Genomic DNA, 26,198 nt, shown 5'->3' on the forward strand with positions numbered 1-26,198 from the left:
TTTAAATGTAATCATCATGGCTCCTTTCAGTATTTAAAAAAAATAAGATGAGAGCTTTGGGCATCTGTGGTGAGAGTAGATAAGCATGGAAGGGCCCACCTTAGCACTGAGACTGGCTTGTGGGGATAGGGAGGACAGAACAATGTTACCACCTGTGAGCCTAGGGAGAGGCCAACTTGCCAGAGGTTACTAGGGGTGAAGGGAAGGTGTGGCACAAGAGAAGAACTTAAGAATTTAAAAAGAATGTATTTTAGGGGCAAGAGATAAAACATCTCAAGTGAAACATCCTGGATCTGTGGAGGCTGAGAAAAATCAAGGCCATTCCACCTCAAGTTTAGCATTAGCACAAGTACAGCCATCTTAGGCCCCTGTGAATAAGAGCTGAACTTTATAGGAAAAACTGCAGAATGAATCCTGTATCAGAAAGACAACAGAGCCCACACCCGTGGTAGAAAGTCCCATATTAGAATGAGAACAGAGCTCAATGCCCTTGAAAGCCCCATATCAGAATGTAAACAGAACTTGAGAAATTCCTCCACCTCTTCTGAAAATCCCCTAGACCAGCCTATAAAAAACCGAGCTGTAACCCACTTCGGGGTCCAAGTCCCTGCTCCGCTGCGTCGGGTATACTTGGACCCAAGCTCAAGCTTGCTAATAAACCCTCGTGCGCTTGCATCGGTGTCGGCTCCTTGGTGGTTTCTCAGATTCACAATCTTGGGCACAACAGATCAGATGGACCAGGGTCTTATAAACCAGAAGTCCTCACTTATCTCTGTGAACTTGGTGGACTGACTCTGAATCTCAGATTCCTTGTCTGCAAATGACATGACCCACTTTATTTTTTTAATATTTATTTATGAGAATGAGCAAGCAAGACAGAGAGAGCTGGGGGAGAAGGAGAGAGAGAATCTGTAGCAGGCTCCGTGGGGCTCCATCTCACGACCTTGAGATCATAACTTGAGCCAAAACCAAGAGTCTGGACACTTAACTGACTGAGCCACCCAGAAGCCTCACGATACATAATATTGAGATGAATGAGATTGTATGGACCCTCACCTCCATCCACCCCTACCTGATGTATATAAAATGTTTTAATAGTTTTGCCTTTTAATTTGCAGAGCATTTTCTTCATCATTTGAGAGGGCTGGCAGACATCCAGATGAAAGATGATGAGATTCTAATCTTAAGCAGCTAAAGAGCTAGCCTTGTAGCTACAGATGGTAAGAGGGTGCAGTTTCCCGGGTTTTATTGAACAATAGGTGGATGACTTCCCTGTACTGGTTAAATGGGCCTAAAAAGTTGAACAAGTTCAGCTATTTTTATTAATGTGATTTATAATCAAACAAAACCACTTGTGAGATGAAGGAAGTTCTTTGCAAAGTTGTACTAAAAAACAATCAATTGTTCCAGATTTAGTTAGGTTAAACTCCCAACTAAAAATAAATTAAATCTAGTTATAATAGCAACAACAATAAGTAAAGCAATAAATGCTATTAGAGATTTCAGAGCCCTAATCCTTATATAACACAATTTCACTGCAGGAAGATAAAATCAAAATGCTCTGTGAATTATAATGGGGTCTTACAAATTATTAATATTCAAGTCCCTAAAAGCAAATGGAAACACAAGTCCAGACACAAATGGATATACTTTTAATAAACGGAAAATGAGTGCTCAATATTATATCTTTTGTGTGGGAGAAAGCATTCTCCACACAATGACTTCTACTTAGCTCTATACAATATATTGAGATAAAGTGTAATATATATCTGACTCAAAGAAAACATTATATGATAATATTTTATGAGATGAATCGACTAGCCAAATGGCACAGAAGCTTTTATCTGTTAGTAAAGCAAAGGCACTATGTATTTTTTCCCCACAATACAGATTTGAGTCATTTAAATTGAAGAAATTGATCTTATGGGATGGTGGGTATGCCTTCAGAGCCACTTTTTTTTTTTTTTTTTTAAGTAGGCTCCAAGCCCAGTGTAGAACCCAATGTGGGGCTTGAATTCACAACTCTGAGATCAAGACCTGAGCTGAGGTCAAGAACTGGACGCCTAACCAACTCAGCCATCCAGGCATCCCCGAAGGGCCATCTTCGAGACTCACATATACTTGGCACTTGGCAATGCAAGAAGAAAATATTCCTCATGCCAATCAAATCAAAGCATGGGCAACATTTAGCTTAATTTTTGCAGAAGTTTATAGATAAGTGTTTTTCTCATGTGTCACTACCAGGCGTTGGGAAGCCATGCATAGGAGCCAAATCCTGTCTGTGCCCGCTGTTTCTATAAATCAAGTTTTATTGGAACACAAACATGCCATTTGTTTATTATTGTCTATGGCTGCTTTTCTCCTACAAAGGCAGAGATGAGTACTTGTAACAGGCCATTATGGCTTAAAATATCTACTATCTGGCACTTCATAAAAAATGTTGGAAGGAGTCTGGTGAGAAGCATCCAGTGCCACAGACAAGTGAGGGGCAAGGTATAGTCTGACAACAGGCATCTTCCCAGGGACCTGGTGTGGTGCCCAGATACCAGCTAGTGCCTAAGCCACTTACTTGTCCAGTGAATCCTGGGATCTGCTTTGTCTAAAGGGGAAAAAGAATGGACTCCTTAAAAAGCAGCTTAACTATGTTCAAAGTTGACAGTTTGTGAGTAACCTTTTCATCCAGATTTGCCCAGAACTAGATATGTCCTTCCCATATTTTATTACCTATATTTGATATGAATTGAATAATCACAATAAGTTATAGAATATTAGGCTTTTTAGCACAGCCTAATTGCTCTTGCTATTACACGGATCATTACAACTCTCAGTTTGTAACACTAGCCTGGACGCCTTTATGATGAATCAGTGGAGAAACCAGATGATTAGACCAATTTTTCATTTCAGCTACCCTTTCTCCTGTATCTTCTGTGTGCCAAGCAGGGCAACAGGCACAGGGAGCCATAATGAGCTCTTTGATTTCATCTGTCAGACAACCCCTTCTCCTTTCTATATCCTCTGCTCTGCAATAAGCAGGACTGGCCAGCAAGAGACTCGGCCCAGCCCAGAATTTTCCTGCATGATTTTCAGAGACAAATTATGAAGTCACCATCATGCAGAGAAAGGTATCTGCAAGGTTATGTGTGTAGGGTTCAGTGATGAGTTCTGATGTCAAGGTCACTGATCCTCTTCAAAGGGGTCTTAGAGGCAAGAAAGAGCAACAAGCAACTCAAGTGAAATAAGACACTTGGGTTTGTGTTTGACTCTCAAAATTATGTTTAATGAAGAAATCAATGACACACACCAGGGGAGTGAGCTCTGGCCATTAGATGTTTTTCTTCATGTTGTTGCTTTTGGTTCTTAGAAATAAAAATAAACACAAAGTGCAAATCCTTGGGAATAAGACCCACTCCTGCTACCTCCCTCCTGCGAATAGATTAGTGATAAATGAGCAGCGGAGTAAGGATTGTATTAGGGGAGAAAAGAGGATTCCAGGAGAAATGAGACCAGAGTTTCCTTGTGCGTCTGTCAGTATTTTCTAAACCCTGTAAATCAGGCTCCTGCACAGAGGGTGCACACAGTTTGTATTTTCATGCTCTGTGGATTAATTTCACAATCAGTATCATATATTTTAGTAACTTTCTCTAGAAGTTAGGACATTTAACATTTCATACACCCCAGAATATTAAAGTATTGTGATTCTTTTAACTTAGTCCAGACATAAAAAGCCAGACTATATTTTATTTAGGTGCTGACAGAACTATTTGTTTAAAATAGCAATTTCAAGTAATTTAACAATCATAGAAATTATCACGAAATACCAACTTCATCTCTTCATGTACCTCTTTGCAAATGTAAGACAAAGCAGAGTTTTATAACCTTTTAATAACTTGTGTAACAACTGTGTTTTTGGCGTCTCTCAAAGGTGGAATTCTTTTAAATTATAAAGGATTTTGTATGCTTGAAATCCTAGGAAAAGGGAAAAAAACAAGTTTAAGTATAATGTATTAATTCATATTTTAAAAAATCTATAAATCTCATCAGTATAAGGCTACATGCACTATGAGAATCTTATAGGTACAAACCAGCATCTAGTTAACTAAATCTATCTTATGGTGAATTAAATAAATAGTAGGAGACAAGGTCTTTGAAACTGCCTTGAGTAAAGAAGTAGGAGTGGGAGTTAGAGCAGGAGAAATCTTATCTGCTTGGGGTATGCTCCTGGCATCCAGTGGGTGGGGGTTAGGGTGCTGCTAAGCATCCTACCATGCACAGTACAGTCCTTCCAACAAGGAAAATATGCAAAATTATAAGAATTCATTATATAAGAATTTATATAAGAAATTACAATATAAGGATAATAAGAAGTTGTCAATAATGCCAAGACTGAGAAATCCTGCTCTAGGGCAAAACCAGAATTGGGCAAAACCATCCTTTCAGTGGATGAGGGCAACTGAGAGGAAGACAAGGAAAAAAAAAAGGTTTTTGCTCTTTTGACTCAGCCACAAAGTGTTTCTTATTCTTTGCTAGGATGAGATTACTTTATTCCATGTTTAAGGAGTATTTTCTATAAATTGTTGGAACAAATATGGAGTTATATATTGCTTGTCTGCAATGAAAAAGTAATATGATTGTGGCATAGTAAACTACAAAATAAAGTGACTTCTGTGAGATTCTGGAATAGACAATTTTAGGAAATCAAATTTTGACAAAAACATTTATGGAACAATAAGTAGGTCATAAAGATAGTGTCCACTAGAATCACTCAAGTGTTTAAATCACTCAAGTGTCCACTGCCTACCCCAGGCTCTACAAGTAGGACATCTAAGAGAATCCCTGCCACTGAGCGCCACAGAATTCAGAGAACCAGTGCTTCATTTCTCAAGAAAGGGCTTAGAGCTCTAAAAACATTGAAAACCTTCCTCCCTTACCTCCTATATTCCTGAAAAATAATCCAGAAAGTTGAATATACATCCAAAGAGCTACAAAATCTGAGCAATGATACTATTTACTGCTTCACTGTAGTGTCCACAAATGCAAAAGCACACAAGGTTCCAAATGATGTTGCCTAAACCATCTGAATTAGATAATTATTGTATCTCTCCAGGGATTTCTGAAATATTCCTTTCAGCGATAGTAGAGGATATTCCATATGCCTAAATTTTCTAAGTTCTCTGAATAACTAAGGGAGAGTCCTGGTATCACAGACCTGGTGGAAGCCATCTGTTTGGTGAGCTGACAAGAATCTAGGTACCTGGATCCAGCCCCACCACTGTGATCTTGTGAGAACTTGTGTCTTAATTTTCTCATCTGCGAAATGGGGCTGATAGTACCAGACCTAATGATGCAAAGGAGGCTAATCATAGCAAACACCATGAGAGAAAAGAATGGAATGGCAAAGCCCCGTTGCTCTACAAATGGCAGTCAACTTTCTCATACCATCCCAGACAGAGGGTGGAAGCTAACATTCACTCAACAACTTCTAAAGACCAGAAGTAGACACAAGCACTAAGTATAGTAAAAGTGAAAATCCATCACTTCCGTACAGTTCCTTCATCTCCCTGCCCTATTTCCTAAACACACTGGATCTATAAGTATGCTTTAAAAATACTCACATTTTCACTCATTGTGGTGGCTTTAGATGAAGAACTACTCTTCCTGTTTGTGGAATATAAAAGACAATGTTAAAAAAATATGCCAGCAATTGTAACTGAGTCTCTTATATTTATAGACAATATTCACAGAGAAAGCCAGGTAACAAGTACCAACCTATGAAGACCCAGGTATCTTATTATAGCCTAGGGCTAAAGATTTCTCTGTAATATGCAAACACAGACTTATACACTTTTAACTTAGCAGCTTTTTAACATTTAGCATTTTGAAAACTTGGACATTATAATCAAAATTCTTTTTTTTTTTTTTGCATGGAAAGAAAGTTTTACATGGTAACTAGGGTGCTAGTCATCTGCTATAAGCTGAACTGTGTCTTATTCAAAACTTTATGCTAAAGTTCCAACCACTAATACCTCAAAAGGTACCATATCTGGAGACAGGGTTCTTTAAAAAGATAATTAAATTAAAATGAGGTCATTAGGGTGGACCCTAATCCAATATGACTGGTGGCCTGGTAGGAAGAGTAAATGTGGAGACAAATACAGGCAGAGGGAAGACAATGTGAACAGAGAGAAGACCATGTACAAGCCAAGGAGAGAGAGAGACCTGAAACAGATTCTTCCCTCACAGCTCTCAGAAGGAACCAACCCTGCTGTCGCCTTGATCTGGACTTCTAGCCTCCAGAACTATAAGAAAATAAGTTTCTGTACGGCAGTTCTAGCAAAATAATACAACATCCAATTCAATAATCAACAAATTTTAAGGGCCATGGATTTGACAAATGGCAGGAGATGTGCTTAGGAGTAAAGATAATACCTCCCAGATTCCTACTTGGGTTATTAAGAGACCCTATGGTTGAAGAGAAGAATAACCTCCCTTGAGGTAGCAATGCCAACCTTTCTCCTTATATAAGATGATGCTTTCTTCTGCTTAAAACCCTCCAGTTACTTTCCATCTTACTCAACAAAAGTGAAAGTCCTCACAATTGCCCAGAGTGGGGATGCAGGATGGCTATACCATCAGGTAACCCTGTTTTCTGAATTCTCTTCCTTTGCTACTGCTAATCCTGATAACTTGGAGCTCATCTTGGACTTGTAGTGGGATATGATTAGATTGAGTGACCAGGTTTGAGCAGGAAGTCTGGGAACGGGAAATTAGTGGCAGCTAAGTCTTCAAAAAGACTTAGAATACCAGGAAGCATCTGAAGCCACAGCAGCTGAGAATAGAGGGGAACGCCCATAGATCTGGGTTGGGTCTGCCATTTCCATGTACAAAGAAAGGACAGTCACAAATCAAGTGCACGCCAACTTGGTGATCTCATCATACAGCAGTGATTCCTAAATTTCTAATCCTAGTTGAGATATTTTTCCAAACTCCAGTTTTATATATTCTGTTACTAATTATCTCTACTTGGAAGTCTAATCAGCATCTCAAATGTTAAAATTCCAAAATATTCCAGACCTTTCCACCTAATGCCCCCAAACCTGCTTCTCCTAGTCCTGCATATTTCAATAAATGATAACACCATTCCTCTCATAGTCTTGAAGCTACCTTTTTCTCTTTTTGTCCCATATCTCCACATCCAACCAATCAGTAAATTATTCAAAATGTATTCAGAATCTTATCACTTCTCCACATCTCCAACACCTTTGCTTTGGAACCAGCCACCATTTTCTCTTGGTTGGATAATTATTGAGCCATTTCCCAACTGGTCTCCCTGCTTCCTCCACTTTTTGCTACCTTATAGTTTATTCTTAACAGAGCAGTGAATGTGAGCTTCTAAGAACTAAATAACAGGATACTACTCCCTGACTCAGAGCCTTCTGATGACTTCCCATCCTACTTAGAATCAAAGTCAAACCTTCACAGCTTAGGAGAGGTTCCATGTCATCTGACCCCCACTACTTCTGTGCACTCATCCCTTCTTTCCATCATCCTCACTCTGTTTTAGCCACACTGATCTCAATGTATCCCACATACCCCAGGCCTGCCTGGCCTCCAGATATTTCCATCTATTCCTTCTCCTCTGTTTGAATGTTCTTCGCAAGGGTATCTGCATGGCTTGCTCCTTCTGCTCCTTCACATCCTTCTCAAATATCACTTCATCAGTGAAGCTCTCCCTAACCATCCTAAGGGACAATCTCCACTCCTACCCTGTGCATTCTCTATTCTCCTCTCTGCTTTAGTTTTCTCCATAATACTTATCACAGTCTGACATACTGTAGAGTTTACATACGGTTTACTTTCTGCGTTTCTCTACGTAAACTCCATGAGGCAGAGAGTTGTTGGGGCCTGTTTTGTTCACTGCTGTTTTGCCACTCCCTAGGACAGTGTTGGGCACAGAAGTAGTATTCAAGTAAATGTGAAAATAGCTGCTAAGTAAAATTTTATTTGAAAATTTTTAATTTAGCAAAATGCAGCATTTTTTAAAGGTAGTATGTTGAAAATGCCTACAGAGTCAAAAGAATGACTATATGTCTTCTCTAGGTAATTAAACAACATTGACAGGTAGGCATGAAGCATGAAGTGAGGTGTATTTCTTGATGAATCCCAGTCACTTCCCATAGGATAAAACTCTCACAAATAACTCAACTTTCCACATTTGACTTTAAACAGATGATTAACAGAAGATTAGCTGATGTGGGGGGAAAGGCATGCATTTAAGAAAGTATACTTACTGGAACGAAGTCTCTTCTACAAAAGAATAAGTATAGATCATTAGTGCAAGAGTTAATACTGTATGATACACATTCATTTAAAAGTGAGTTTAGGCTTAATTTCTTTTTCTCAATATTGATTCTCTCTTGGTGACATTTGTACTTTCTAAATCAAGGGTTGACAAACTTTCTCTGTAATGGGCCACAAGACAAATACCTAGGCTTTGTGGGTCAAGATGTAGAATTGAGGATATTAAGTAGGTAGTTATATAATAAGAGAGGCCAAGTTTCCAAAAATGTATATTTATAAAATTTAAAATATAATAATAATCAAAGTCTTTGGTATAGATCTATTAATTGGAAGAACAGAGTTTTTGTTGGAAGGCGCAGATAACATTTCTCTTACTTGGGATTAGTTAGTGTTCCTTCCTTATTATAAAAACAGATAGTAACTATTCATTTGAAAAAAAAAAAAAAACATTCTTAGCTTGTGGGCCACAGAAAAACAGGTGGCAGCTGGATTTGGTTCACCGGTCACAGATTGCCAACTCCTGTCTGAAATCAAGGTCAAGAAAATGATCCCCTTGGACAGATTTTCTGCCAGCTGAGAATGGGAGTAGTATTCTTCACTAATGAATTCCTAATACCCAAGTCAAATCTTTAATTAACTCACTATTTTAAGAAAAATGTCACCAAGTCTCCAATAAAAATATTCAGACAGAAACCCTTTGGAAGTACAGGAATTTTACATGAATAATTTTATCTGTCTGTACCCTCACTGGTGACCAGCAGGGGGACTCAGCTGGATTCCATTCATAAAATTATATTTACACTAGACTAAGACTGGAGCATCAAGGAAAGAGTTATTAATTCACAGAGCAGCTATTCTTAATTATAGGGAGTATTCTTGAAACAATACTCGTGGAAATATTTTATGACATTTAATATCTATTTATAGGTTAAGTTTTATGTTAGTATGTTTTTTAAACCTAAGTTCTAAAATTAATGTTCACTATAAAACAGTGAGTCTAAAACTTGTTTATACTATAAATGTATTTATTATTCTGTTTAAAAAATTCTGTTTCATACACTATTCCCAATGCACTTGATGGAGTTCTACAGCTTTTGAGCTCTCAGATAATTTTAAAGACTGGGAGTAAAGAAATACATCAAGAGAACAAAATGTTATTTTTTAATCTCACTCATATCAAACCTATTTTATCATCAAATAGGGGTTTTGAGTTAGTAGAGATCTCAACTTTGTTCAGAAGCAACTGTAACACTATAGTTTTTATTCAACAATGCTATATATACAGTGGTGCTAAATTTGACATTCAACATTCCACTGTTCTACACTGATAAAATATTTCACTGATTTATTTCAATGAAACTTCTTGGGATAAAACTGGAAATCAATTTACATCTTGAAATATATAATTCCTAACTTAAAATACAGGGCTTTTAAATACATGTCAACATATTATAAGCATCCATGTATGTTAAATATCTCCCAGCACCGCTGCATTACACTACTCCAGTGTGCATCTCACAGATACTGTGGTATTTCCTGAATGTTGTGATGAGGAAGCTCTGCCTTTTCTCCCTATGTGTGCTTTACATAGGTGCTTTACAACTCACCCACATGTCATCTTGGACATTTTTTACTGCAGAAAAATTAAGGAAAAAATATTCTCTACAGTTTGCTGGAACTCATTAGGAGAAAGAAGGTCTCATAAGAAAACTCTAGGCCCACAGGAAGTTGTCTAGCAAAGAAGGATGAAATTCACTTACTGGAAAAGTAGCCCTTCCTCTGAGCGTAGCAGACGCCAAGGCCACAAACAGAAATCACTAAGGCCACAACTACTACAGCTGCTATGATGCCACTGATGTTGAGATCATCTGGAATGCAAAATAAGCCATGCGTGAAGTTGGGTCAAAAGATGTACAGATGTAGTTATGAAACTGGAAAAATTCAAATAAGCTTCCCCTTTGCAGCTATACCATACACATGGATAGTCCCATGCTGCTGAAGCCAGTTAAATTGATTCAGTTCCCAGACAAGGTTCAAAATGGATTGAATATATTAACAGAATTAAGTTTTGCAAGAATCTTACATTTAAGGAAGGTCTGTGATTCATTCAGAAACAACATGAATGGTATTCTCTTACATTCATTTGGAGAGAGAATACCTCAAAGGATTAAATATCAAAATGGAAGTCATCTTCAAAATTCAGTGAGCTTAAGTATTCTGCTACCACAAGACCCCCAAATTCTACTTAAAATTATTACATCATCATCTGTGTCAATTTTACCAATAATGGAAAACTCATTAAGTTTGAAATCATTACCATGTTATCAACCTGTAAGATTTCTTCAAATACTGATTCTGTTGTCCAAGAATCAGATTATTAACTTTCCAAGATTAATATATATGTAATTGGGAACTGCATCAAAAATATACTCATTCAAGTCATTAATAAAATGATGACTATGACTTTGTTAGGAAAAGAACTACAGACAGGCTATTACACATCTCCCCTCATATAATGAAATTTATTACACCCTCTGGTGTAATAATTTATTACACCCATACATCACATGGGGCTGTGTTACATCTTCTCGTGGACAGGCACAGAACTATCCGTTGACTGGAGGAAAAAGTGTGTAGTATATACAATGTGTAGGGCATATAATATGGAACACTTTTTTAAAATACTAAGAGCTGGGATCCCTGGGTGGCGCAGCGGTTTGGCGCCTGCCTTTGGCCCAGGGCGCGATCCTTGGGCCCCGGGATCGAGTCCCACGTCAGGCTCCCGGTGCATGGAGCCTGCTTCTCCCTCTGCCTGTGTCTCTGCCTCTCTCTCTCTCTCTGTGTGTGACTATCATAAATAAATAAAAAAAATAAAAAATAAAATAAAATACTAAGAGCTTATATTTGTGATTTGTTTGCATCAAGAACTCTGAAACGATCCACAAGGAAGTAAGAATAGCAAATACTTGCAGATTTGGTGGAAGGGACGGAGAGGGGGTGAGCTCTTCACAGTAAATTTTTATATTTTCATTTTGAAAAAAAAAACTATGTGTGAATCCATCTAAATATTTAATCTGAGATACATGTCTCCAGCTTGTCCATAAGGATTTCATGAGCCACATACCTCTGTCATTTGGATACTTCCTATGTATTGATTAATATATAAATTACCTGTACTTTTTAAAAGAACAATTCCTCAAAGAGTTCTAGTTTTTAGAAGCAAGTATTAGCAGGACACCTGGGTGGCTCAGTGGTTGAGCGTCTGCCTTCAGCTTGGGGTGTGATCCTGAGGTCCTGGTGTTGAGTCCCACATAGGGCTCCTTGTGCCTATTCTCTGCCTCTCATGAATAAATAAATAAAATCTTTTAAAAAATAAAATAAAGCAAGTATTACTTAACATGGGATTGAATACTTGGAGAAAATATTAGGTAGCATTTTCTCAACAGTAATTTTATATATTTAATAAAAGCACTGCACAGTTTGGGAAAGATTTTTTTTAGAAATGTTTAAGTGAGTATGCTTATCACAAAACTTTTTGGTCTCAAAATTTGTTTCTAATGGCAAGGGTTATTAATTTTCTCATATATCTGAAATATTAACTGATTTTTTTTAATTTTTATTTATTTATGATAGTCACAGAGAGAGAGAGAGAGAGAGAGAGAAGCAGAGACACAGGCAGAGGGAGAAGCAGGCTCCATGCACCGGAAGCCCGACGTGGGACTCGATCCCGGGTCTCCAGGATCGCGCCCTGGGCCAAAGGCAGGCGCCAAACCGTTGCGCCACCCAGGGATCCCTTAACTGATTTTTTAAAAGAAATAAAACTGAATACATCTTTTAGAAGGCTGAGCAATTTGATCAGAGTAGAAAACATTAGCTATTGCTTCATATAAACTCAGTTCATTTTTAGGGACACCTGGCTGGCTCCATCAGTAGAGCATGTGACTCTTGATCTCAACATCGTAAGTTTGGGCCCCCACATTAGATATAGAGATTACTTAAAAGTAAAATCTTAAAAACAAACAAAAACCTCAGTTCATTTTTGCTTGAGCATTCAACATTGAGAGGTCAATGAGATCCAGCTTTTTATTTACTTACAAAAAATAGCAGAGGGGAAAAATTCCACAATATTCATAATCTAAGGCAAAATGAAATTAATAGGGAAAAATCTATAATAATCATTATATAAGGCAAAGTAATAACTACATGAAACTCCTTAAAACCAAAATGTAGCTACTATTTTCTTTGTAGTAGTCAACAAATGTGACATTTATGAAGGATTCAACCAAAGGGCAGATTCTAACAACAACAACAAAAAAACTATCTTATTCTGTAAGTTATGGTATAAATTTTATTCTTCTTTTTTCAGTGAAATGGAAGAAGCCCTGTAAGTTAGAGATGAGTTGATTTCATGCCACTTGCCATTGACTGTGAGTTATTGAAGCAACTTCTATAACCACCTAATGCCTCACTAAAGAGAAAATGTAACAACACATTTAAGAATATTTGGTTTTTTTCTTTGAAAAAAAAAAAAAGGCCACAGTAAAAGGATGGTGTTATTATTCTAACCAAAAAGAAATAGGAAGCAAGCTGTTAAAATACTAAGTGTGAGTGGAGTCTTCCGCGAGTTTTAGAGGGGGCAGCCTGGGAAAAATCACCAAATCCGTATTTACTTTCTTTCTATACTTCAAACAAAGCTTCTTTAGAACAGATTTGGGTTTGGGTTATAAGTTATTAGTGATCACTCATGAAGAAACCTTGACATGTGGTTTCACGAATCCTTATGTATCAAAAGATAATAAATTCCAGCCCAAGGGCATGAAACATCTGGGATCAATGGATGAGCATTAAATGAACTAATTTTAACTTTTAAGCTAACTTATAGCAGAAAGAGTAGATATGTGAAAATCATGGTCAAATTCAAGTGGTAAGACTAGCAAAACACGTACTATTAAATTTTAGCGGTTCCGTATTTATTTACTGCCTGCTTTAAAAAAAAATGTAACTAGTATGTTAAGACCATGGCATCCCAGATTTTATTTCTTGAGATGAGGTTAAATTAGGCATTGAAATTAAACAGGATCATTTAAAGAAAAAATAAATAGTAATAGTGCAGGTTGTATAAAGTTACAGTAAAAAAAAAAACCATGGGAATAGTATATAAATGAATGAAGTTAGGAAAACACTGTATTAATGCATTAATTTTAAACATGTTCTGATGAAATTTTCTTTTTTTTTTTTCTGATGAAATTTTCTAAAGCTAATTCCAAAGTAACACTAAGAGGAGGGGTACTTTCTGGTATCTTAAGCAAATGCTTATGTTTGACTATAACTGTCAACACTTGAGTGAATTGGATGGCTAATATGTATCCCTGAATTTTAAAAAGACATGGGTGGAAATTAGAATACACAACTAAATATCTTATGCTTTAGGGTATCCTGAGGTCTAATAAGATTATATATTTAATCTTTATGCAGATGAGTGTGCATATACTGGCGTATCTCTGAGCACATTGAAAAAATGAATTTCTGACCTCACAAAGATGAGGATAAACTCCTGAACCAGGGGAGCTGTGGGTATTCTGCTCCAGAATGCAGCCCCCCTGAGTGAACTTTAAGCTGCAGGTGCCACCTCTAGCTAGTCCTATTCCACAATCTTTTTCAAAACACAGGACTTTCACAAAGGGAGAAATGAACCAAATTATTAAAAATAAAATTAAAAAGAAGTGTTTGTTCTGAAACTCATAGAATCTGAAAAGATTCTGAGTACTAATTTTACTGACTTCTAAGAAGCTCATTTTGTGAAATATATGGCAGCTATGTTTTATAGCAAATAGAGATTCACAACTACACTTGACATGTCTTTTTTGAGAGCTCACTCTGTGGTAAGTAAAGCACTGTATTTTAGGGGACTGAAAAAATTATCAAGCAACTAAAATAGCCAACTCCTGAGAGTGCTCACAATATGCCAGTGGTATTGTAACCTTTTCAGATATCGATTATTTTTCTTTTTGTTATGAAAGATCTACTCCCCATGTGGGACTTGAACTCATGACTCCGAGATCAAGAGTTGCATGTTCTACCGATTGAGCCAGAATCCAATGAAGACAGCATATTACTATTTCTATTTTGGGGAAACTGAGGTTGAATAATTTGCTCAAGAATATGTAGTGACAGAGCTGGCAACTTAACCCCATACCAAATCCTTGACCCTGAGAAATGTATACAACTCTTAGCTTCTGTTTCAAAGAAGACTGCCCAGCCAGACAAGCGTATTTTTAAAACTATGATTTGAAAAATTCAAAAACTTGAAGAGCATAGTGCTAAATATTCTTGGCTTGTTTGGGACAGAGACTAAGAACAGCCTGTCTGGCTTTTTTGCAACACATTATGTCAAGCTCATTCGAAACATTCCCTCTGGTTTATTCTTCCAATCACTCACACTCAATCCTACCCCTCGCTCCTTGCCGTCCCCAAGTACACCTGCACTCTGGCTGCAAACCATTGTTCCTCCCAATATTTCATGCTTACCTACTTGCATTCGCTTCCCAGGACACCTGCGATGTCCAACAGAATTACGGGCTTCACAGGAATATTCTCCACTGTCTAGTTTTGAAACAGTGTTAAATTGCTATTTGTGGAAGGAAAATAAATATATTTTTAAAGCAATAAATCTGTAAGTAGAATCCTAAAGTAACCATGTCCCTTGAACTTTAGCATTAAGTTGGTCTTTCCTTTTTCATGACTTGGGACTTGATATCTTTACTGTGAATTCAAGACTGCCATGCCTTCAAGGGGTAAGTAGCTAGGTTTCCTGTTTATTTTGACAGGGAAAGATTTAAATATATATGGGGAAGTGTCTTTGTTTTGTGATACTGAGGAAGTAGTATGGTTAGAAAGGCACTGGGCATTTTTTAAAGTTTATAGCACACGGTACTATTAAGTTTTGTCGGTATTTCTAATTCCCAGGAAATGCCATTTGTAAAGGAAGGTCTCCCTGGCCTGAAAGGGTGAATGCAGTTTTCTTGGCCACAATTGAGTTCACTGCAGTGGCAAATCGTGAACGTTTCTTCTAAAAGGCCAGAGCAACTACCAGGAAGTAGCACAGGGTCTAGGAAAATCTCAATCAGTGTAGTTTATAGGATTACAAATTCTATCAAGTGTGGGATTTTTGAAAATTCTGAAAGGATTAAGGTCTAAGCTTTGCTCCTTCTACTCTCGGCCAAAACAACGGAAAGGTATGACCATAGAAAGGAAGAAAAGATAGATGGATAGATAGATAGATAGATAGATAGATAGATAGATAGATAGAGGGATGGCAGGGGAAAAGGGAGGGAGGGAGGAAGCAAAGATGGATAGATGGCATGGAGGAAGGAAGGGGGAGAAAGAGAGGAGGGAAGCAAAGATGGATGGATGGGAAGGAAGGGAGGAAGGAAGGATGGCCAGGAGGAAGGGGGGGGAAGGAAGGAAAGAAGGGAGGGGAGGAGAGGAGGGAAGCAAAGATGGATGGATATATGAATTGATGGATGGATGACAGGAAGGAAGGGAAGGGAGGGAGGGAGGAAGTTAGTAGATGGGCAGGCAGGGAGGGAGGGAACACAGTGGGTCTTGAACACCTTAGAGGATTCTGCCAGGACCAGCACAGAGGGTGAGAGGGGTGCCTGGATCATGCTTTTGATGCCTCCTGTCACACGCTCAGTACTGCTGTGGTCACTGTTGACTGCAGCCATGACAGCCATGAGTCTCTAAGGAGCACCTCCTCATGGTTTTGGATCCTCATGCAACACATGTTCCTAAAAGCAGCCAAGTTTTTGATCTACTAACTCCCTTTCCTCTCTCACTTGACATTACCCACTACCTACATCCCCTTCTTTCTGTATTCAACATGATGGCACAGAAAGCTTTCCCTCATGTGTTTCACTTTATGAAATCATCCTTCACTGTCCCAAAAGCCAGACTATAAAAATATTCACCAGGAATGCAAGACCAAGGGTAAGTATTAACAATAAATTGGACAAAAACCATAAATGATCTACTAGCACATAACTGGTAACTAAAAGGAAGCCATCATCATCCATACACTGGAGTCTTAGTTGTTTATTTTTCAGGGAAGAACCTATCTCTGTTCTGCCCTGGTACAACCCTTTGACATCATAAGATATTTCAAGGGTTGAGGCTAAGTGCGGAAAGTGAATCTATATCATTCCAAACTTGCCTTGGGGCTTTTATCACCTGCTCTGAGAAAAAATAAATTCGAAAAGTAAATATAGCAAAGTGTGACGGCAGGTTTTCTGCCCAAGATGTCAGTGTAAAATCTACTGGACCTGCTGACTGAGCCTGCTGGTGCTGCAAGGGCGGGAGTGTGCTGCTCCTCAAGGAGTCACATCAGTTAATGTGCTTTATTATTGAGCCACTTTATCAATATGCATGATTATTTACCAGAGGATCTGGTTTTCAATGTTATTGTGTACTCGTAGAGTGAAGGAATGAACATTTTAAAATTAGTTAAAATAATTATTATTAGTTCTCTATACTGTCTTCAAGCTCCGGTTTTCCATCACTTCCCTGGGTATATACTACCATCTTTCCCCACTGCCCCTTCCTCTCTCCACTTAAGTATCAGCCCTCTATTCTCCATCATTTTAGTTCTAATAATTTTTCTTCTCCAAATATAAGACAGCTATCAGATCAACACTTGAAATGACCTTACCAGAGTTCCCGATTTTGTATTCATTGTATAGGAGCTGTTGGTGCTTTGGGAGCCAAGTTTTGGATTCTCTGACAAAGGAACGCCATCCTTAAACCAGGTGTATTCGGGAGCTGGATTCCCTTCTTTGTCTTGACATCGCAACTCTACCACAGTTCCACTCAGAGCAGAATTGGGTACTTCACATGCTGGAACTGCTGGGGCCACTGAAGGATGGAAGTCAAATGGTACTGGTTATTTGTAAGCTACAGGAAGATTTGACTGATCGATTGATTGATTTAAAGATTGTATTTATTTATTCATGAGAGAGGCAGAGACATAGGCAGAGGGAGAAGCAGGCTTCCTGTGGGACCCTGATGCAGGATTTGATCCCAGGACCCTGGGATCATGATGTGAGCCGAAGTCAGGCGCTCAACCACTGAGCCACCCAGGTGTCCCTAAAGAAGGATTTTAACAGCCAGGTAAAGATGGGCTTATTGGACACCTGTGATCGAGACTGGCTACTTGTTCAAGAGATCCATGTCCTTTCTTCTTGGGCACACAGCCAGACCAGTTGCCAGCCCCCTTGCCAGACCAGATGGGGTCATGAGTTCTGACCAATGGCATGTGGGAAAAATCATATATGCCATTTCCAGGCCTGATCCAAAAACACTAATATAGGTACTACTTTGATAAGATTTTGGAGAGGTGATTTAAGGTCCTAAATCTATTGTCTTTAAAGACAGGGAGATTACCTAGATGGGTCTGACCTAATCCCATGACCCCTGGAAAAGTTGTTTTCTCTAGTTGGTCACAGAAGGGAAAGTCAGAGATTCAGAGCACAGGAAGGATTCAACATGCATCTGTTGGACTGTAGATTGAGAGGGCCACGTGGCAGGGAATGTGGTGCCTCCAGGAGCTGAGTGTAGCTCCCAGCTCCCAACCAGAATGGAATGGAGACTACTTTAGAGCCACAGGAACTGAAATCTGCCAACAAGAGTGAGCTCAGCAGTGGACTTTTCCCCAGAACCTCCAGACAAGAACTCAGCTTGCTGACTCCCTGATTTCAGCCTTATGATACCCTGGGAAGAGAGCCTTGCCTTGTCAAGCTGGACTTCTGATCTACAGAACTGTGAGCTACTAAACGGGTGGTGGTGTAAGCTGCTTGGTTTGTGATCATTTGTTATGTAGCAAGAGAAGACTAATACACCTAATACACCTGCTGAATCTCCTGCAAAGTTTTCTGAATCAAATTTCTGCTATACTAGTGAGTGACTAGTATTTTAGAAAGACCCTGGGTTATATAGAAAAAGGAAGAGGAGTCATTTTACTTTCTATGGTCAGCAGTTTTTACAGAAACATCTAGGGAGGAGAAAAGATCATGTTCCTCCACCAGTTGTCATCATGAGCTGTTAGTATCTATCAGGGATTCTCGTAGCAACTAAATATATTGGCTTTGGAGTTAATCCCACCAGGATCTAAATCCTGGTCCAGACAACTATTAGCTATGTAGACTTGGAAAAAATCATTTAGCTTCTATTTTCTCATCTATAGAAATGAAGCTGTCAGTGAAGATTAAGTAATATTATGTATGTGTAAGAGCCTAACATATACTAGCTGCACAATAAATCCTAATTTCCCTTCTTTACCAAATTTCTTTTCTTTTTTCTTTTCTTTGTTCTTTCCTTTTATTTTATTTCCCTTTCTTTTCTTTTTTACCAAATAATTTCTAATACTTTCCCTGACCTACTTTTTTGTTTTAAGGCTTTTTCGTCATCTCGTGTGATTGGATTTTATATGTAAGAGATAGACCATGTATACTGAAAGGTACTGAAAAATAAACTGTTAGGGGAAAAACTCCTAAAAGAAGATAGGGCCATTAAGATTTACCTTAATCTGAAATAACAGAGATTTTTGTCACAACAAATTTCTAAGAGTAAAATTTCGGCAGCAAATGAGGTGAAAAGGGGCAATAGCCAAGATTTTACAGGAAAGGTGGTGTCGGTGATTTCTAGAACTTTCCTAACCAAGGGCCCCAGGTGGCCTAGGTGATGGGGATGAGGGTGGAGAACAGTAATCCTACAGCTACAAGTACATCACACCTAGCACTTCTAGAGTGACCGTATCTTCTTCCAGGTTTTGGCCTTGCTCAGATGGGGCACTAACTTCACAGCGGTATTTCCCAGCATCATTTCTTGTAACATTTTTGATCCGTATACTGAAGTCTATCATCTCGGCTCGATCTTTAAAATCACCTTTTAGGAAAAGAAAACAATAATGTTAATAATAATGCAAATAACTTTCTATATACTACCTTCCTCTAGTCACTTCATTCAGTGACCAAGGCATTTGTTTTCCTATTAATGAACTCAATTTAAAACTCAAAAAGGACTCTTAAGTATAGGAAACAAACTGAGGGTTGCTGGATGGGGGCATGGGGTAACTGGGTGATGGGCATTAAGGAAGGCACGTGATGTGATGAGCACTGGGTACTGTATGCAACTGATGAATTACTGAAAGTCTACGTCTGAAACTAATGACCTATTATATGTTGGCTAACTGAATTTAAATTAAAAAAACTCAAAAAGTCATATGCCGATGCTATTTCAAATTTCTTCTTCGTTTTTTTTTTTTTTTTTTAGAATAACAAACAGTTCACAAAAGAACATTGGGTTCAATATTCTCATATTTTAGAAGATTCAATCCTCATTCTTGCTTCATCCCCTTTCTAATATGCTTATATAAACATTCACACCTTCAGAAGGCACTGCAGCATCTAGTTAATTTAGCTGGAATAGTAACTTTATGTGTGGTGGCCGACATCATACTGCCCCAAAAGAAAAGGTGAATGGGTCTTAAAAGCATTCTTTTGATTAGTGTTTGGTAGTAACATGTACAGAATGAAAATAGTGTTTTGTAAAAGATTCAGGTGCTAGATTGCTAATGGTAGAAAATTCAAGCAAAGACAGCCCCGTGGCCTGCAGCAGTCCTATCTTGACAGATGAAAACAAGATGGGTATTTTAAATTCTTTATGGACTTTAAACATCGTTCACATACTTAATTATTTTAAAATTAAGGTAATGCATAGTATTCTAAAACAATAACATGCTTCCTATACTTGTTATATTTCCAACTTTTAAAATGTTTATAATGGAAAATTTCAAGCACACAAAAAATTACGGAGTATTGTAAAATAAAACTCATCACCCAGCAATAACAGTAACCCATGCACAGTCTATCTTATTCCATCTGTACCTCTAAACACTGAATTATTTTGAGGTAAGTCCCATACGTCATAGCATTTTATCCATTATTATCAATACTTTAAAAGCTCAGTATATATTCAACAGGAAAACAGCAAGTGGAAAGAAATGGATAAAAAATAAAGAATTAAGAATAAAGCACTGGTAAAGATAGTTGTGTTTACCCTTCCCCAACCAGAAGTCTAAGTCTTAACTCTATGGAGCTCTTAGCGATGGCCTACCTTCCTAGATGGTGATATGGAAATAGGGTAACATTATTACCACAGAACATCTCACTTCCACACCATCTCATCTTCCTTTCTCTCAAGAGAAAGTCAGCAAGAACCATTGCATTTTACATCCTTTAGGACTGAGCTGAGACACGAAGGGTCTAGGGCCTCCATGGTGTTCAACTTTCTTCTGTTCTCTGTCCCGTTTTCATGGTGATTATGCTCTAGGTCTCAGTCATTGTTGGGTTCATCTCACACTTACAAAACACATTCTCTTTCACCATACATAAAAATAAACTCAAAATGGATTAAAGACCTTAAAATGAGATCCAAAACCATAAAAATCCTCAAAGAGAAAACCTCTGCTCTCTGACATTGGCTGTAGCAAACAGTTTCTAGATAGGTCTCTGAGGAAAGGGGGGAAAAAGCAAAAATAAAACATTGTGACTATATCAAAATAAAAAGTTTCTGCATAGTGAATGAAATAGTCAACAAAGTTAAAAGGCAACATATGGAATGGAAGAAGATATTTTCAACTGATACATCTAATAAAGGGTTAGGATTTAAAATACATAAAGAACTGAAAACCCAAAAAACAAGTAATCCAATTAAAAATGGGCAGAAGACATGAATAGACATTTCTCCAAAGAAGACATACAGATGGCTAACAGACACATGAAAAGATGTTCAACAACACTCATCATCAGGGAAATGCAAAACAAAACCACAATGAGGTATCACCTCACATCTGTCAGAATGGCTAACAACAAAAACACAAGAAATAACAGGTGTTGGCGAGGATAAAGAGAAAAAGGAACCCTTGTGCACTGTTGGTGGGAAAAAATTAAAAACAGAACTAGCTTATGATCCAGGAATCACACTGGGTATTTACTCAAAAGACACAAAAACATGAATTCAAAGAGATATATGCACCCCTATCTTTATTGCACCATTATTTACAACAGCCAAATTATGGGAGCAGGCCAGTGTCCACTGATAGATGAATGGCTAAAGAAGATGTGGTAGATATATATAAAAATGGAATATGTCTCAGCTATAAAAATAATGAAATCTTGCTATTTGCAACAACATGGCTAGAACAAGAAGGTAGTATGCTAAGTGAAATAAGTCAGTCAGAGAAAGACAAATACCATATGGTTTCACTCATATGTGGAATTTAAGAAACAAAACAGTAAGCAATGGGGAAAGACACACACACAGACACACACAGAGACACACACACACACAAAACAACAACCAAGAAATAGACTCTTAAGTATAGATAGAGAGCAAACTGATGGTTACCAGAGGGGAGGTGTCTAGGGGAATGGGGGAAATAGGGGACAGGGATTAAGAGTACACTTAATCATGATAAAAATAACATAACATAAAATAAAACAAAATAAAATGATTAAAAACCCCACATTCACAGTAATTAGTCCTTCCCTGTTCCCATTGGTAAGTTAAAGAACCCAGGCTGTACTTGGTGTTCTCTTGCTCTCACCTCATCAAGTCTACAGCTTCTTACCTTGAAGAGCCTGTTGGTAGTAGACAAAGGAGACACTCCGGCCCAGTTTCTTCCACTCTAATCTGGAGGAGATGGTCTTCTTTGGGTATTTACAGGCTAAAATAACCTCTGGGAACAACAACAAAAAAACTTGTTTTCTAATGGTCCCTATGAATTTATATTTTACTTAAGTAAATTTTTAAACAGCCATAAGCTACTCCTTTATACTTCCATCCATCCATCCATAAATTACCTCAATGGGCACCATGTTGGCTTAACCCAAAGATGAACTGAAAGCATTATAGCTCTTCTCCATAGTAACTGCATGACACTATGCTACTGACCCTAGTTCTTGAGACTCATTATCATCTGTAAAATAAGATAGTATCTTAGAGAGTTGTGAGTCTTCAAATATAGTAATACATGGAAAGCACGCATGTCTGGACACGGTAAATAATTTAAAAATGGCAGTTATGATCAATTATTTATCATTTATCCCACTATTCCCAGTCTCAGTCATCAGGGAGTTTATAGCCTGGTGGAAGAGGCAATTAAGATAAAGTAATTTTGTTCCATTGTGATAAGGGTCATGAGTGCCATGGAGGTAAACAGAGGCTGCTTCACATCCAGTGCCTAAGAAAAGCACTCAGTCCAGCCCATGGGATCCACAAACATTCCATCAACATGCGATGTTCCCACTCAGACCCATTCTTTGATGATCCTCTCTATGGGTATGTTGCTACAACCCCAATATAATCTATTAAATCATGGATTCCTACTCCCTATCTCTATCCAGATAAATTATGAGAAGATTTAATATTGGCATCCAGTTTAACTGCCTCACTGTAGCTCATTTAGGTCACTTTATTACAGGAAATTTACTGCACTTACATCATTAAAGAATTCCTGGAACCTCCGAAGGAACCCCCCTCTATTAACTGTCCAAACAAGATGACTGGGGGGGCAGGAGAAAGTCCAGCGCCTATCAGCCAACTGCTCTGAGTTGCCAAAGGAAACCTCCAGTTGTAAATATTTTTAAAAGTATGTTTCAGTCAGGCTCTCTAGAGCGTTACCTTCATATCTCTGAGGTTTTTCCCCCCATAATGCATATAGTTTGACCCCAAAAGCACATATCTTTGACTAGAAAGAAATTATGTTCAAATCTTTTCCATACATCTGATTTTGATGTAGCAGATTTGACGTCATTTTAAAGGACAATTCAGGATACTACGTGATATGGTCGATTAGAGAGTAATACTCGTATTACCCCAGATTTTATTAATATACACATAGATATGGAAAAAGAGCCTGTGCAAATATGTATGAAAATATTTAACCCAGTGATGATTTCTGTGTGATAGAATTCTTCTTGTTATATGTAGTCCCTAATTTTCCCCTTAGTTCCACACATATGGCTAGAAATATAGAAATAGAATAGAAGGTAATGGAAAACAGAAAATAGGACCGAGAAAAGAAAGGCGGGGGGGGGGACCCCCACAAAAGTTGTTTTCAACGATGTCTAAAATTTTTAGAGCAGGTTTTACATTACAAAGAGACATCATTTTACAGGCATGTTTACAATTATGCTACAAAGACAAATGTGTGCTAAGGGACTTGTCTGAGGAAACACGGTTCTGTTCTGTTGATTAAGGAGAATGGGTGGTGACTTTCCGGAGTCTTGAGTTTTAGATAGGTTTCCTTCCCGTATTTTGTTGGGTTTCCAACAATTAAACACACACCCACACTCATTTTTAGCCCACACACTTAGGTCTTAGGAATAAATTTGTGCTCGGTCACATTGTTTCATATATTTAACTACATACACAGACACAGACACACACAAACACAGCATTCTTCACCAAGAACATCTGACTTCTGCCCTCAATGCTCTATGAAAAACCTCTGCAGAAATTATATTTATAAATGAAACTAACGGTTTTCCTAAATGCAGTCACGCCACTCCTGCCTCACTCACAACGACCATGTAAGATGTGGAGAAATGGTCTCTCCGAGTCACCCAACTAACTGTGTGTCCAGCATTGTTGCTGAGCTATATCAGTGAGCAAAACAAAGATCCCTGTTCTTTTGGTTCTTACAATTTGCAGGGGGAGTCAGGCACACAAAAATTATCATACGGTGAATTAAATGCTACATTGGGAGGGAATGTGTGCTGTGGAAATAAAGCAGAGTAGATCAGAATAGAGTATGAGTAGATGAGGAGGGTTGGTGTGCAATTACAAAAAAAAACTGAGTAGTCAGAGTTCAATTCATTTAGAGAGTGACTTTGACCAAAGACTGAGAAAATGAAATTAGAATTCCTTAGAATTTGAATAAAAATTCCCCAGAATTCAATATTGTAATTCACCATGTGTTTTTTTTTGTTTGTTTTTTAAAGATTTTATTTATTTATTCATGAGAGACACAGAGAGAGTGTCAGGGGCACAGGCAGAGGGAAAAGCAGGCTCCATGCAGGGAGACCCATGTGGGACTCGATCCCGGGTCTCTAGCATCATGCCCTGGGCTGAAGGTGGCGCTAAACCGCTGAACCACCCAGGCTGCCCTCACCATGTGTTTCTTTGGGAGTATTCCACATAAGGCAATAGCCAGTGCCTAGATCCGAAGGCACCAACACCATGACTTCCAGAATGAGAGAAACATTAAGTAAACTGGAATCATGGGACCAACATCTGAGGATAAAGAACTCCAGATGAACTGAGAAGCTAACCACCAATGGACTCTCCTCTCTTTTCAGCTAAAATGGAACACTCATGATCAATATAATCTTATATGTAGCCTGTAGAGTTATTATACCATAAAGTAGTAGTTTAAAGCACAGCCTTTTGGAATTAGACCTCTGCTATATACACTACGCATGTGATGTTGGGCAAATTACTTAACCCTTTTTGAACATTATGCTCACATTTGTAAAAGGGAAAAATAACAATATCATCTCATGAAGTTATTGTGAAAATTAAATGAGGTAATATATTTATACGCTGGTGTGCATGGTACTTTGCACATAGTACGTGCTCCATCAATGATTATTATTGCTCTCACTCTGAGAAATTTCCTTTAGTTGCAGTTGTAAGTATGCCTTGACATGAAAGAAGCCCACACTTTACACAACCCAAATTTACCTAAGAATCGCTCAAATTTGAATTAAACGTTACCTTTGAGAGAGCAAAGAATATGACATAGACATAAATTATATATATATATATATTTTTTAAGACTTTATTTATTTATTCATGAGAGACATAAAGAGAGAGGCAGAGACATAGGCAGAGGGAAAAGCAGGCTCCCTGCAGGGAGCCTGATGCGAGACTCAATCCCAATACCCTGGGATCATGGCCTGAGCCAAAGGCAGACAATCACCCACTAAGCCACCCAGGTGCCCCATAAATTATATTTCCTTTTTTTTAAAAAAAAAAAAAACGATTTTATTTATTTATTCATGAGAGACACACAGAGAGAAGCAGAGACACAGGCAGAGGGAGAAGCAGGCCCCACGCAAGGAGCCCAACATGGGACTTGATCCCAGGACTCCAGGACCATGTCCCAGGCCAAGGCAGAGGCCAAACCGCTGAGCCACCCAGGGATCCCTAAATTATATAATTATATTTTCTCAAAACGAGGTGCACTAAGACATAAAAGTGCACCAAGTGTTTTTTGTTTTTTTTTTTTACTAAGATGATCATTTCATTGCCAAAAATATGTTTCCTTTGGATCAAGAAAAGACAATTCTTTGTTTAGAAAAAGCATTAGCAAAAATTATTTTCATGTAGCAAAATGGTCACTTTTAGAAATCTCATCGCTAGAAATCACTGTGAATTTTAATTTTTCTAGGATTCTGTACTGCTCATTATCTTTTGATTTTATTCTCTGTGCTCAAGTTGAGAATCATCACAATTTTACATAATGCAAAAACAGAACTGATACTACCAAAACAGTTCTGAAGAATTACCAAGAAATTACTCCTGTGAATAAAAGCACGCTATTAAACTGATTGACAGCTTACAGCACTGGACATTGTACATAAAGGCTGCTCATCTAATTTATAAGCCTAGCAAAGCTTCTCTCATTTCAGTCTTGTTCTGTTCTTGGCACCACTATGGGAAATGATACAAAGCAGCAGTACTCAAAAGAAGGAATTAATTCGTGACTTGTTGACATCAGAGAAACAAGAGGCAAAAAAAAAATGAAATGAATTAGGTGGAACATACCTATACCATATACA

At 38.0% G+C, this 26,198-nt stretch overlaps 1 protein-coding gene across 1 annotated transcript in view; it reads right to left on the reverse strand.

Moving 5' to 3' along the window:
* Positions 1 to 1,629: 1,629 nt before the first annotated feature.
* The window catches only part of JAM2 (junctional adhesion molecule 2), a 62,625-nt gene continuing 38,056 nt past the window's right edge, over positions 1,630 to 26,198 (reverse strand). The window contains exons 3-10 of the mRNA XM_072740904.1: positions 21,983 to 22,090; positions 19,084 to 19,236; positions 17,006 to 17,208; positions 14,827 to 14,926; positions 10,059 to 10,166; positions 8,289 to 8,304; positions 5,613 to 5,655; positions 1,630 to 3,966 (exon numbers count right to left, since the gene is read on the reverse strand). Coding sequence (XP_072597005.1) covers positions 3,934 to 3,966; positions 5,613 to 5,655; positions 8,289 to 8,304; positions 10,059 to 10,166; positions 14,827 to 14,926; positions 17,006 to 17,208; positions 19,084 to 19,236; positions 21,983 to 22,090 — 764 coding nt within the window. The 3' untranslated portion in view covers positions 1,630 to 3,933. The remainder of the gene's footprint in view (positions 3,967 to 5,612; positions 5,656 to 8,288; positions 8,305 to 10,058; positions 10,167 to 14,826; positions 14,927 to 17,005; positions 17,209 to 19,083; positions 19,237 to 21,982; positions 22,091 to 26,198) is intronic.

This window comes from Vulpes vulpes, chromosome 15 (genome assembly GCF_048418805.1).
Source record: "Vulpes vulpes isolate BD-2025 chromosome 15, VulVul3, whole genome shotgun sequence".
NCBI classification, from domain to species: Eukaryota; Metazoa; Chordata; class Mammalia; order Carnivora; family Canidae; genus Vulpes; species Vulpes vulpes.